At 44.9% G+C, this 15,295-nt stretch overlaps 1 protein-coding gene across 3 annotated transcripts in view; it reads right to left on the reverse strand.

Annotated features, from left to right (window-relative positions):
- RASSF6 (Ras association domain family member 6) overlaps positions 1 to 8,723 on the reverse strand; it is a 31,168-nt gene extending 22,445 nt beyond the window's left edge. The window contains exons 1-2 of one of the 3 annotated variants that reach the window (XM_038759361.1): positions 8,648 to 8,723; positions 2,504 to 2,602 (exon numbers count right to left, since the gene is read on the reverse strand). In XM_038759361.1, coding sequence (XP_038615289.1) covers positions 2,504 to 2,568 — 65 coding nt within the window. In that variant the 5' untranslated portion in view covers positions 2,569 to 2,602; positions 8,648 to 8,723. Of the gene's footprint in view, positions 1 to 2,503; positions 2,603 to 8,171; positions 8,187 to 8,647 lie in introns of those variants that run through there. The other 2 variants (XM_038759362.1, XM_038759363.1) reach the window with 2 other exon arrangements.
- Between the last annotated feature and the right edge of the window lie 6,572 nt (positions 8,724 to 15,295).

Raw genomic sequence — 15,295 nt, forward strand, 5'->3', positions numbered from 1 at the left:
TCAATAAATATGATTGATTGATTGATTGATCAGGCACTGTATTAAGCTCTGGGTGGATACAAGCAAATCAGGTTGAACACAGTTGGTTGAGCCCAGGTTGAGCCCACATGGGGCTCACTGCCTTAATCCTCATTTTACAGATGAGGTAACTGAGGCACAGAGAAGTGAAGTGACTTGCCCAAGGTCACACAGAATACAAGTAGCAGAGACAGGATTAGAACCTAGGTCCTCCTGTCTCCCAGGCCCATGGTCTAACCACTAGGCAACTCTGCTTCTCATAATTTAGACTGTGAGCCTGCTGTTGGATAGGGACCATCTCTATATGTTGCCAACTTGTACTTCCCAAGCGCTTAATACACTGCTCTGCACACAGTAAGTGCTCAATAAATACAATTGAATGAATGAATTATAAGATCCTTGGAGAAACCAAGAGATGCCCACTCTCCTGGATACCCATCCTCACAGCAAAGGATGAGCTTTAAGACTGTGAGCCCTCTGTGGGACAACCTGATCACCTTGTAACCTACCCAGCGCTTAGAACAGTGCTTTGCACATAGTAAGCGCTTAATAAATTCTATCATTATTATTATTATAAGAGCAGAATGGGGTGTATTTAATCAATGGTATTTAATGAGGACTTACTGTGTGCAGAGCACTGTACTAAGAACTTGGAAGGGTACGATACAACAGAGTCAGTAAGCGTATTTCCTGCCCACAACAAGCTCAGAGTCTAGAGGAGATGACAGACATTAATATAAATGAATAATTTATAGATATTTACATAAGTATTGGGGTGCAGAAGGGAGAGAGAGCTGAGGAAAAGTGGGCTTAATGGGGGATGGCCTCCTGGAGGAATTGTGACCCTATTAAGGCGTTGCAGGTGAGGTCTGGATTACCAGGAAAGGGAGGAAATTCCAGGCCGGAGCCCACGATTATCTCATTTGCCATACAAAACACTGTAGCTAAGCGGCAAGCCACTGCATAACCCCCTTCTAAACTTCCTTCTTTTCACTCTCCTCTCTCCCGGATGGGACAACACTCTCTCCCTACCTCCAAGCCCTCAAGATAAGGAAATTATTGATACTGTGCACAAACAGGGGCTAAAGCAGACCTGAGAGGCAAAACAGAAACCTCCTTGGAGCCAACGTACTGTTTGTTGTAGTAAAAAGTCTCTGCTTTTTCCCCAACTGGTTACCTGCCCAGGCTGGGGCAAAACAGAAACCCATTATGTTCTGTCAGGTTGAATGGGTTTTATTCCTGGAGCTGGATGTTTCCCTTCCCCCTGACCTCACTCCACCACCCCTGCCAGGGGCTCACTGAATAGTTGTTGTTTGCCCTGAGACTTCTAGATTACTGGGATAGTAAGAGGGGTCAGGATGTAAGCTGAACGAGCAGTTTTCCCTTTGACTAATAATTAAGGCCAGCACAAGACTCTGGTGGGCCCTTCCTCACTAAACCTCATCTCCTCCTGGCCTTCCCTCTTAGGGTGATGGCAATAATAATGATAATAACAATAACTGTGGTATTTGTTAAGTACCTACTATGTGCCAGGCACCATTCTACGCACTGGGATATGAGGTAAGATATGAGGTAATTGGGTCGGACACAGTCCTTGTCCCACATAGGGTTCATAGTCGTAATTCACATAAGTCACAGAGCTTAGAACGGTGCTTTGCACATAGTAAGTGCTTAATAAATGCCATTAGTGTTATTATTATAATTCCCATTTTACAGATCAAGGAACGGATGCTCAGAGGAGTGAAGTGACTTGCCCTAGGTCACGCAGCAGACAAGTGGCAGAGCCTGTTGTTGGGTAGGGATTGTCTCTATTTGTTGCCAAACTGTACTTTCCAAGTGCTTAGTACAGTACTCTGCACACAGTAAGCGCTCAATAAATAGGACTGATTGAATGAATGCTTTGCACGCAGTCAGCTGGCCATGTAATAATAATAATAATAATAATAATAATAATGATGGCATTTATTAAGCACTTATTATGTGCAAAGCACTGTTCTAAGCGCTGGGGAGGTTACAAAGTGATCAGGTTGTCCCACAGGGGCTCACAGTCTTAATCCCCATTTTACAGATGAGGTCACTGAGTGCCAGAGAAGTGAAGTGACTTGCCCAAAGTCACACAGCTGACAACTGGCGGAGTCGGGATTTGAACCCATGACCCGACTCCAAAGCCTGTGCTCTTTCCACTGAGCCACGCTGCTTCTCTAGCTTGGTTGCTAGGCTGGGGAGAGAACAGGCCTGAGAGTCAGAAGTCCTGGGTTCTAATCCTAACTCTGCTCTATGCCTGTTGAGTGAGTTGGAGACATCCCTCGTCTGTAAAATGGGGATTCAATACCTGTTCTCCCTTCCCTTGTGAGCCCCATGGAGGACAGGGACTGAATCCCACCTGATTATCTTGAGTCTACCCCAGCGCTTAGTACAGCACTTGGCACCTAGTAAGCACTTCAAAAAAACTGCAATTATTATTGAATAACAGAGTGGGTATGACCTGGAAATGGTTCTCTTCCGGCTGACGTAGATCTCAGATGAAGAGTGGTGAGCATCCATGATCATTTCTCTCCCCTCGTAGACACTGGCAGAAACGACCCTGAAAAAATATGGGTGTCAGTGATATGTCTCCTGGGGAAGTGTCACTGAACTCTGTAAGCTCATCTTCTACTATATATCTGTAATTTATTTTATTTGTGTATATTAATGTCTGCCTCCCCCTCTAGACTGTGAGCTCGTTGTGGGCAGGGAATGTGTTTGTTGTTATAGCGTACTTTCCCAAGCATTTAGTAATAATAATAATAATAATGTTGGTATTTGTTAAGCGCTTACTCTGTGCCAAGCACTGTTCTAAGCGCTGGGGTGGTTACAAGGTGATCAGGTTGTCCCCCGGGGGGCTCACACAATTTTAATCCCCATTTTACAGATGAGGTAACTGAGGCCCAGAGAAGCGAAGTGACTTGCTCAATTTTAATCCCCATTTTACAGATGAGGTAACTGAGGCCCAGAGAAGTGAAGTGACTTGCTCAGTCACACAGCTGACAGTTGGCGGAGCAGGAATTTGAACCCATGACCTCTGACTCCAAAGCCCAGGCTCTTTCCACTGAACCATGCTACAGCACTTTGCACACAGTAAGCTCTCCAGAAATAAAATTGAAAGAGTAAATAAGCTCTCTGAGGGCAGGGAAGGTGCCTATCAACTCCACCCATGCAAACAGTTAGTACAGTGCTCTGCACACAGTATTACCAAATTTACCAAACTCTGGAAGCTCAACCTCTAGATTATAAGATCAATTCATTCAATCATATTTATTGAGTGCTTACTGTGCGCAGAGCACTGTACAAAGTGCTTGGGAAGTACAAATTGGCAACAAGGAACGTATCTACCACTTCTGCTTCAAGAGAAGCAGCTTGGCTCAGTGGAAAGAGTCAGAGGTCGTGGGTTCTAATCCTGGCTCCACCACTTGTCAGCTGTGTGACTTTGGGCGAGTCACTTAACCTCTCTGTGCCTCGGTTACCTCATCTGTAAAATGGGGATTAAGACTGTGAGCCCCACGTGGGACAACCTGATCACCTTGTATCCTTCCCAGCGCTTAGAACAGTGCTTTGTACATAGTAAGCGCTTAACAAATGCCATCATCATTATTATTACATTGTATCCTCCCAAGCTTTACTACAGTACTCTGCACACAGTAAGCTCTCAATAAATACCATTGATTCTAGACTGATTGATTCTAGATTGTAAGCTAGTTGTAGGCAGGGAATGTGTCCGTTTATTCTAATATTGTACTCGCCCAAGTGCTTAGTACAGTGCTCTGCACACAATAAGTGCCCCATATCATTGATTGATTGATTGATTCTAGACTGTAGACTCATTGTGGGCTGAGAATGTGTTTTTTTATTCTAATACTGTATTCTCCCAAGCGCTTAGTACAGTGCTCTGCGCACACTAAGAAGCAGCGTGGCTTAGTGGAAAGAGCCCGGGCTTGGGAGTCAGAGGTCGTGGGTTCTAATCCCAGCTCTGCCACTTATCAGCTGTGTGACTTTGGGCAAGTCACTTCACTTCTCTGTGTCTCAGTTCCCTCGTTTGTAAAATGGGGATTGAGACTGTGAGCCTCACGTGGGACAGGGACTGTGTCCAACCCGATTTGCTTGTGTCCACCCCAGTGCTTAGAACAGTGCCTGGCACATAATAAGCGCTTAACAAATACCATTATTATTATTATTAGTTGTAGTAAGCGCTCAATAAATATGATTGAATGAATGAATGAATGAATGAATGATTGAATCTGGGCTGTGGGGCTCTGATTTCCATTCCCTCCCATCCCTTTTCCTCTCTAACATTTATGCTCTAAGGCTTTGGGGTGATGCCACAAGAGTGTGTTGGAAGGATGGGAAAGGCAAGCTGAGCTTACTTAGCATGATCTGAGGTTAAGCAGCTTAAGGAGGGTCAGCACACAATGAAAGCCCATTAGAAGAGCATCAAGAGACAGTTTATTGACTGTCACGTCACAGTTTTTGACTTGGTCAAAGGTCCTTTGCTGCAGGACTTGGCGTCTTGACCCGGTGGGAAGTCAGCTGGGAAGCAGGAGGCCAAGGTTATTTTTTAACTTGAGAACATTCGCTCCTCCCAAGGTGGTGAGGACCTCAAAGAGGCCTTTTACACTAAGCCTGGAGAATGTTTCACAGTGTGGAAAATCCCAGGTTGGGAAGTCAGGATAGGGGGAGGTGAGGAAGGCATAATCTACCCAGTGCCCTGAGCCAGATAGGGAAGTATCCATCTCACTGTACCTCTATCTCGCCCATCTTGCCGACCTCTAGCTCACATCCTACCTCTAGCCTGGAAGGCTCTACCTTCTCACATAATAATAATAATAATAATAATAATAATAATGATAGCATTTATTAAGCACTTACTCTGTGCAAAGCACTGTTCTAAGCACTGGGGGGGGATACAAGGTGATCAGGTAGTCCCACGGAGGGCTCACAGTCTTAATCCCCATTTGACAGATGAGGTAACTGAGGCTCAGAGAAGTGAAGTGACTTGCCCAAGGTCACACAGCAGACATGTGGCGGAGCCGGGATTCGAACCCATGATCTCTGATTCCAAAGCCCGGGCTCTTTCCACTGAGCCAAGAAGTCTTCCCTGACTAATCCCTCCTCTCCTCTTCTCCCACTCTCTTCTGTGTCACCCTTTTTCCCTTCATTCTTCCTCCCTCCCATCCCACAGCACAGATGTATAAAGCTGTAAATTTATTTATTTATATACATTAATGTCTACCTCCCACTGTAGACTGTGAGCTCCTTGTGGGCAGGGAATATATCTGTTTGTTGTTGTACTGTGCTCTCCCAAGTATTTAGTACAGTGCTCTGCACACTGTAAGCCCTCAATGAATACAATTGAATGAATGAATAAATGGGAACCAGTAGCTACTTTAACAGGACAGTAAACACTAAGTAAATAGAATTTCTTGATTAACTGATTGACTTTTCTAATGGCATTTGTTAAGCGTTGACTATGTGCCAGGCACTGTCCTAAGAGCTGTGGCAATAATAATAATAATGATGATGACACTTGTTAAGTACTTACTATATGTAAAGCACTGTTCTAAGCGTTGGGCAGGATACAAGGTGATCAGGTTGTCCCATGTTGGACTCACAGTTTTAATCCCCATTTCACAGATGAGGTAACTGAGGCACAGAGAAGTTAAGTGACTTGCCCAAGGTCACACAGCTGACATTTGGCAGAGCCAGAATTTGAACCCATGACCTCTGACTCCAAAGCTTGTGCTCTTTCCATTGAGCCACACTGCCACAGCTAATCAGATTGTTCACAGTCCCCTGTCCCACATGGGGTTCACCGTGTTAATCCCCATTTTAGAGGTGAGGTAACTGAGGCCCTGAGAAGTGAAGTGATTTGCCCAAGGCCACACAGCAGACAAGTGGTGGAGGAGGGATTAGAACCCTGGCCCTTCTGACTCCCGGGCCTGTGGTATATCCACTAGGCCGCGGTGGTTCTTGCCCTCATCTTCAAGGAGCTTCTGCCCATTCTAACGTAAGTGACCGATCCGCCTTGCTCCTCCCGGCCTGTGGGAGGGGAGCAGACAGTGTGGCTCAGTGGAAAGAGCACAGGCTTGGGAGTCAGAGGTCATGGGTTCAAATCCCGGCTCCATCAATTGTCGGCTGTGTGACTTTGGGCAAGTCATGTAACTTCTCTGGGCCTCAGTCCCCTCACCTGTAAAATGGGGATGAAGACTGTGCCCCCGTGGGACAACCTGATCACCTTGTAACCTCCCCAGTGCTTAGAACAGTGCTTGGCACATAGTAAGCGCTTAATAAATGTCATTATTATTATTATTATTATCAGACATCCGGGAGTTGGCAGTGGGGGGCTGCCACCGCTGAAACTGGGTACACTGGGAGAGGTGGTACCACCAGCCTGATGGAAAAAACAAATAAAACCAAGGGATCACAGCTATGAACTTGTTGCAACAGAGTGCATTACCAGCATTAGAGTTTGTGGAGGAATGAGGGTCAAAAATAGAAGAAACGTTTTCTGGTTTCAGTCTCACAGAAAAGCATCAGAGGGCCCAAATGAGCAAAGAAAGCAAGCGGGTCTATAGAAAGAGGTTTGGGTCTCCCACCCATCCAGTCACAGAGAAGTACTGTGGCTCGGTGGAAAGAGCCCTTGGGAGTCACAAGTCATGGGTTCTAATCCTGCTCCACCACTTGTCAGCTGTGTGACTTTGGGCCAGTCACTTCACTTCTCTGGGACTCAGTTCCCTCATCTGTAAAATGGGGATTAAGACTGTGAGCCCCACGTGGGACAACTTGATCACTTTGTATCCCCCAGCGCTTAGAAAAGTTCTTAACAAATACCAAAAAAACCCAAACTAGAACATGAACAACAGTGTCAGTAGTATTACCTATCCCTTGATGTTTTTTTCAACACCCCTCCCCAGTTTCCCTGCCTTGAATCCTTTCTCCCTTGAGACGTCTCCTGGGTTTTAAGTGGTTTTTTCAGTTATCCTGAAGCCCTAGGGACCGGACAGAAAATCAATCCAGGATCCAGTTTCCTGAATATCACTATCTGAACAGTCTCACCTTGCCTCCCCTGCCTCCTCTGGAGCTTTATTATGTCCTGGGGCTACAAACAAGAATCCAAGTTTCAGGGCCTCTTTTATCCTCTTCCCTGTGCTTTGGTAAACAGGTTTGGGGCTGCTTTTTTTTTTCCTTCATGGTATTTGTTAAGCATTTACTATGCACCAGGCATAGTACTAACAGCTGGAGTAGATACAAGCTAATAAGGTTGGGCACAGTCCACGTACCAAATGAGGCTCAAACTCTTAATCCCCATTCTACAGAATAAATACAATTGTGTTAACTGAAGCCCAGAGAAGTGAAGTGTCTTGCCCGAGGTCAAACAGCAGACAAGGGGAGGAGTCAGGTTAAGAACCCAGATCCTTCTGACTCAGAAATGCTTGCTTGCCGCTTGAGTGAAGGAGGCCAATGGTCAACTCTGTAACTCTGCTTTTCACCTACCCATCTTCACGTAGTTCCTGAGGGCTCAAAGAGCTACTTCCTGAAATCCTCCATCCATTTCCAGTCCTCTGTCCCCTCCCTCAGGGGGACATGAGATGGAAAGGAGAAGAAACCTGCAGAAAATCATTTCGGGGGCAGCCAGAAGGGTGGGCAGGCCCAGGGCTTAGGGGAGCCACTCCCAAGTCAGAAGGCCAGTTGGAGGAAGTTTACCCATCCCACCTATAGTCCCTCCTATTGTCTTAGCTCAGGAGAAGACCCACTCCTAGAGAGAGAAACAAAGGAAGGGAGAGCAGAGCAGGTGTGACTCCCTCAGACACCCAATCAGTCAGTCAAGCAATCATTTTAATTATAATAATAATAATGATGGCATTTATTAAGCACTTACTATTGCAAAGCACTGTTCTAAGCGCTGGGGAGGTTACAAGGTGATCAGGTTGTCCCACGGGGGGCTCACTGTCTTAAATCCCCATTTTACAGGTGAGGTAACTGAGCCCAGAGAAGTGATGTGACTTGCCCAAAGTCACACAGCTGACAGTTGGCGGAGCCGAGATTTGAACCCCTGACCCCTGACTCCAAAGCCCGGGCTCTTTCCACTGAGCCACGCTGCTTCTCGACTGAGCACTTACTGTGTGGAGAGCACCGGGGCTACAAAGAAGAATCCAAGTTTCAGGGCCTGTGTGCGGAGAGCGTTTGGGAGAGTACAATATTACAATTAACGCAGACATCCCCTGTCCGCAACAAACGTACTGACCCTCCCCTACTTCCCAGTTGGGATGGTGGAGGGCTCCCTGCGAACCAACACCCCCAGGCTTCCTCTGAAGGGAAGCAAGCTTTCTGAAAAGTCTAGTCCCTTTTGACTCCACTTTTCTTGGGGTCATCATCATCATCAATCATATTTATTGGGCGCTTACTGTGTGCAGAGCACTGTACTAAGCTCTTGGGCAGTACAAGTTGGCAACATATAGAGACGATCCCTACCCAACAGTGGGCTCACAGTCTAAAAGGGTCATGACTTTTCACCCCAGTGGGGAAGGGGACGAAGTCGCCACGGGTTTCCTGATAGATGGACAGACGGGCCCTGGCAGGCTTTAGTTTCACTCACCGGTGCGGAGGAGCCGAGAGACTTGGAAGCTGAGCATTTCACCGCATCTCTCTGTCTGGCACAACCGGGCAGTCTGGGCCTGACCAGTCGGTGGGATGATAAAGTCCAAAACACTGTTAATAATTACTTTCCTTCCTGCCTGAGCAGGGCAGCTTGGAAACCTGAGACTCTCCTGGTACAAGTTGGGAGTATTTGCTTCTTTCCTCCCAGCAGCTGATGGGGACACACCTTCGGGACCCGCTCTCCGGTTAACGCTTTAACCGCTGACTGAAGGGAGGTTTCCGCAAAAGGCCGATTCCTTTCTGACTTACAGACACCTCCATTCCATTTATCTATTTATTTTACTTGTACGTATTTAGTCTATTTATTTTATTTTGTTGATATGTCTTGTTCCGTTGTCTGTCTCCCCCTTCTAGACTGTGAACCTGCTGTTGGGTAGGGACCGTCTCTGTATGTTAACAACTTGTACTTACCAAGCACTTAGTACAGTGCTCTGCACACAGTAAGCGCTCAATAAATTCCATTGAATGAATGAATGAATAAATTTGCTGGCTATAATGAGGGCAAAATGGTCCCGCTTAGTAGGGCTTCCGATGAGCCTTGGGTTTGTGCCTTGTCAGAGCCCTAGGTAACTCGGAAATATCTCACTAAGATCCTCCAAAAGCCAGATGGGGAACTGCAAGATCATTCATTCTTTCATTCATTCAATCGTATTTTTTGAGTGCTTACTGTGTGCAGAGCACTGTACTAAGCGCTTGGGAAGTACAAGTTGGCAACATATAGAGACGGTCCCCACGCAACAAAGGGCTCACAGACTAGAAGGGGGAGACAAACAACAAAACAAAACATGTGGACAGGTGTCAAGTTATCAGAATAAATAGAAGTAAAGCTAGATGCACATCATTAACAAAATAAATAGAATAGTACATATTTACGTGTCAAATAGAGTAATAAATCTGTACAAACATATGTGCAGGTGCTGTGGGGAGGGGAAGGAGGTAGGGCAGGGGGGATAGGGAGGAGAAGAGGAAAGAGGGGGCTCAGTCTGGGAAGGCCTTCTGGGGAGGTGAGCTCTGATCCAGGTGTATCCCAGGATCAATCAGTTAGTATTTATAACAATAATAATAATAATAATAATAATAATAATAATAATAATAATGGCATTTATTAAGTGTTTACTATGTGCAAAGCACTGTTCTAAGCACTGGGGAGGTTACAAAGTGATCAGGTTGTCCCACAGGGTGCTCACAGTCTTCCTCCCCATTTTACAGACGAGGTAACTGAGGCACAGAGAAGTAAAGTGACTTGTCCAAAGTCACACAGCTGACAATTGGCAGAGCCGGGATTTGAACCCATGACCTCTGACTCCAAAGCCCCGGCTCTTTCCACTGAGCCACCGAACACTTCTTGGTTACAGAACACCAAACGTAGTTTTTTTGTGCATGATAATTGTTAAGAACTTACTATGTTCCAGGCACTTTCCTAAGCACTAGGAGAGATTCAAGTAAATCAGGTTGGACACAGCCTGTGTCCCACATGGGGCTCACAGTCTGAATCTCCATTTTCTAAATGAGGTTAATGAGGCACAGAGAAGTGAAGTGAATTGCCCGAGGTCACACGGCTAGACAAGTGGCAGAGCAGGGACAAGAAACCAGGTCCTTCTGAATCCCAGGCCCGTGCTCTATCCACTAGTCTGTGCTACTTCTTGGGATAGCACAATACAATAGAGTTCATTCATTCATTCATTCATTCATTCATTCATTCATTCATTCATTCATTCATTCATTCATATTTATTGAGCGTTTACTATGTGCAGAGAACTGTACTAAACACTTGAAAAGTACAATTCAGCAACAATTAGAGACAGTCCCTGCCCACAGTGGGCTCACAGTCTAGAAGGGGGGAGACAGACATCACATTCATTCATTCATTCATTCAATCGTATTTATTGAGCGCTTACTGTGTGCAGAGCACTGGACTAAGCGCTTGGGAAGTACAAGTTGGCAACATCTAGAGACGGTCCCTACCCAACAGTGGGCTCACAGTCTAGAAGGGGGAGACAGAGAACAAAACATATTAACAAAATAAAATAAATAGAATAAATAGGCACAAATAAAATAGAGTAATAAATATGTACAAACATTCATTCAATCGTATTTATTGAGCGCTTACTGTGTGCAGAGCACTGGACTAAGCGCTTGGGAAGTACAAGTTGGCAACATCTAGAGACGGTCCCTACCCAACAGTGGGCTCACAGTCTAGAAGGGGGAGACAGAGAACAAAACATATTAACAAAATAAAATAAATAGAATAAATAGGCACAAATAAAATAGAGTAATAAATATGTACAAACATTCATTCAATCGTATTTATTGAGCGCTTACTGTGTGCAGAGCACTGGACTAAGCGCTTGGGAAGTACAAGTTGGCAACATCTAGAGACGGTCCCTACCCAACAGTGGGCTCACAGTCTAAAAGAGTGGGCTCACAGTCTAAAAGTCTATATGTGGCTGATTTGTACATCCCAAGCGCTTAGTACAGTGCTCTGCACACAGTAAGCACTCAATACCCTATACGAGAGTTATACTTTATTCCCACCCAAGTGCTTAGTACCTTGCTCTGCCCACACAGTAGATGCTCCATAAATACCATCAAATGATGCTTAGAACAGTGCTTTGCACATAGTAAATGCTTAATAACTCCCCTCCCCATCCCCCCCACCTTACCTCCTTCCCCACAGCACCTGTATATATGTTGATATGCTTGTACATATTTATTACTCTATTTATTTATTTTACTTGTACATATTTATTCTATTTATTTTATTTCGTTTATATGTTTTGTTTTGTTGTCTGTCTCCCCCTTCTAGACTGTGAGCCCGCTGTTGGGTAGGGACCGTCTCTATATGTTGCCAACTTGGACTTCCCGAGCGCTTAGTACAGTGCTCTGCACACAGTAAGCGCTCAATAAGTACAATTGATTGATTGATTGATTGAATGAATGATTATTATTAGACTAGCACCTGGGGGCTTATTCTCTGGCTCTTTCTGAGTTTGATACTCCAGTAAGCTCTGATTCTGACATCCCAGAGAGACAAGACAAGACTGGGAAGCAACGTGGCTCAGTGGAAAGAGCCCGGGCTCGGGAGTCAGAGGTCATGGGTTCGAATCCCGGCTCCACCACTTGTCAGCTGGGTGACCTTGGGCAAGCCACTTAACTTCTTTGTGCCTCATTTACCTCATCTGTAAAATGGGGATGAAGACTGTGAGCCCCACATGGGACAACCTGATCACCTTGTATCACCCCAGTGCTTAGAACAGTGCTTTGCACATAGTAAGTGCTTAACAAATACCATCATTATTATTATTATTATTATTATTATTATTATCTGTTAATCCATCCATGGTATTTATTGAGTGCTTATTGTGTGCAGAGCACTGTACTAAGCACTTGGGTGAGTACAATACAATGGAACTAACAGATGTTTATTTATTTTACTTCTACATATTTATTCTATTTGTTTTATTTTGTTAATATGTTTTGTTTCGTTGTCTGCCTCCCCCTTCTAGACCGTGAGCCCGCTGCTGGGTAGGGACCGTCTCTATATGTTGCCAACTTGTACTTCCCGAGCGCTTAGTACAGTGCCCTGCACACAGTAAGCGCTCAATAAATACGATTGGATGAATGAAGGAATGAATGAACATGATCCCTGGACATAATGAGAGTACAATCTAAAGGGAAAGACAGACAGTGAGGTAAATTATGGATGGGTTCAGGAGTGCTGTGAGGCTGAGGGTGGGTTGAATATGTAGAGCTTACACATCGGAGAGGCAGAAGGGAGAGGGACTAGGGGAAATGGGGGCTTAATCAGAGAAGGCCTCTTGGAGGAGGTGGGATTTAAATAAGTCTCTGATTTAAGGTCTCAGGGACATAATTTTAGGAAGACTACTAAAATTCACCTTGTCCCAGATCTGGAAAAACTCTAAGGGTTGGAAAGGTTTGGCGTTATATCCGGGCCTCTTTAAAATGATCTTGGGGATTCAGCTGACTGCCTAATGGCCTGGGGGGGAGACGTTCCCCCTCCCCTTCCCCCCCAAAAACCGTGTCACATCAATTGTGTTTCAGGAGGCAGTGAGGCCTAGTGGAAAAAGCATAGAACTGGGATTCTGGAGATAGAGAAAGTAAACTTGATGTGCCTAAAAGTAATGGTGATCTGAGTCATTTCCCTAATTTACGTGGAGAAGCAGCGTGGCTCAATGGAAAGAGGCCGGGCTTGGGAGTCTGAAGTGGTAGGTTCTAATGCTGGCTCCGCCACTTTTCAGCTGTGTGACTTTGGGCAAGTCACTTCACTTCTCTGGGCCTCAGTGATGTCATCTCTAAAATGGGGATGAAGACTGTGAGACCCCATGGGACAACCTGATCACCTTGTAACCTCCTCAGTGCTTAGAACAGTGCTTTGCACATAGTAAGTGCTTAATAAATGCCATTATTATTATTATTGTTATAATTAATATGATTGCTTGACTGACTGGGTGTCTGAGGGAGTCACACCTGCTCTGCTCTTCCCTCCTTTGTGCTTTGCACATAGTAAACGCTTTACTTGTACATATCTTTTCTATTTATTTTATTTTGTTAATATGTTTTGTTTTGTTCTCTGTCTCCCCCTTCTAGACTGTGAGCTCACTGTTGGGTAGGGATCATCTCTATATGCTGCCAACTTGTACTTCCCAAGCGCTTAGTGCTTGGGAAGCACTCAATAAATACGATTGATTGATTGATTAACAAATACCATCACTGTTATTATTATCTCCCCAGCCCTCATCTCTCTCCTTCTCGGCAATCTCATATTTCCTCCTGCCTTTAGGACATTTCTATTTAGGTGTCCCAAAGAGGATTCCCCATTTTCCCATCTTATTATTATTAAAGAGTCCAAACTGGGGGGGTATTTTGGGGGCATGGTGTTAGAAGGCTGCGTGGCTCAGTGGAAAGAGCCTGTGCTTTGGAGTCAGAGGTCAGGGTTTCAAATCCCACCTCTGCCAGTTGTCAGCTGTGTGACTTTGGGCAAGTCACTTAACTTTTATCACTCTATTTATTTATTTTATTACTCTATTTGATTTGTACATATTCATTCTATTTATTTCATGCTGTTAATATGTTTTGTTTGGTTCTCTGTCTCCCCCTTCTAGACTGTGAGCCCACTGTTGGGTAGGGACCGTCTCTATATGTTGCCAACTTGGACTTCCCAAGCGCTTAGTCCAGTGCTCTGCACACAGTGAGCGCTCAATAAATACCACTGAACGAATGAAATGAATGAATAACTTCTCTGTGCCTCAGTTCCCTCAGCTGTAAAATGGGGATGAAGACTGTGAGCCCCCCCGTGAGACAACCTGATCACCTTGTAACTCCCCAGCGCTTAGAACAGTGCTTTGCACATAGTAAGCGCTTAATAAATGCCGTTAAAAAAAAAACCAGGCCATTGCAGGTGCGGAGGGTCTCCACCAGGAGGCGCAAACGGCGCTGGTGGGGAGGGAGGCGCTCGCCCGACTGCTGGGCTCTGCCGCCCTCTAGTGGCCATCCCGGGCATGCGCGGGCAGAGACAACGGAGCTGAACATCATCATCATCATCATCATCATAATGTTAATAATAATAATAATGATGTTGATGGCATTTGTTAAGCGCTTACTATGCGCAAAGCACTGTTCTAAGCGCTAGGGAGGTTACAAGGTGATCAGGTGGTCCCATGGCGGGCTCACAATCTTAATCCCCATTTTACAGAGGAGGGAACTGAAGCACAGAGAATAATAATAATAATGATGATGATGGTGGCATTTGTTAAGCACTTACTATACACAAAGTACTGTTCTAAGCGCTGGGGAGGTTAAAAGGGGATCAGGTTGTCCCACGGGGATCTCACAGTCAATCCCCATTTTCCAGATGAGGTAATCAAGGCACAGATAAGATAATAATAATAATAGTAATAATAGATGACATTTATTAAGCGCTTACTAAGCGCTGGAAAGGATACGGGGTGATCAGATTGTCCCACGGGGTCTCACAGTCAATCCCCATTTTCCAGATGAGGTAACCGAGGCACAGAGAAGATAATAATAATAATAATAATAATAATAATAATAATAATAATAATAAAGCACTTACTATGTGAAAAGCACTGTTCTAAGCACTGGGGAGGATATGGGGTGATCAGATTGTCCCACGGAGGGCTCACAGTCAATCCCCATTTTCCAGATGAGGTAACTGAGGAACAGAGAAGTTAATAATAATAATAATAATAATAATAATAATAATAGCATTTATTAAGCACTTACTATGTGCAAAGCACAGTTCTAAGCGCTGGGGAGGATACAAGGTGATCAGGTTGTCCCACGGGGGGCTCACAGTCCATCCCCATTTTCCAGATGAGGGAGGGAACTGAGGCCCAGTGAAGTTAAGTGACTTGTCCAAAGTCACACAGCTGATAAGCAGAGGAGCCGGGATTTGAATCCTTGTTACCTCTTCTCTGAAATCCTGTTAATAATAATAATAATAATAATAATAATAATAATAATAATAATAATAATAATACTGATGGTATTTGTTAAGCACTTACTATGTGCCAAGCACCATTCTAAGCGCTGGCACTGGACTGTG

Source organism: Tachyglossus aculeatus, chromosome 17 (assembly GCF_015852505.1).
Source record: "Tachyglossus aculeatus isolate mTacAcu1 chromosome 17, mTacAcu1.pri, whole genome shotgun sequence".
Taxonomy (NCBI): domain Eukaryota; kingdom Metazoa; phylum Chordata; class Mammalia; order Monotremata; family Tachyglossidae; genus Tachyglossus; species Tachyglossus aculeatus.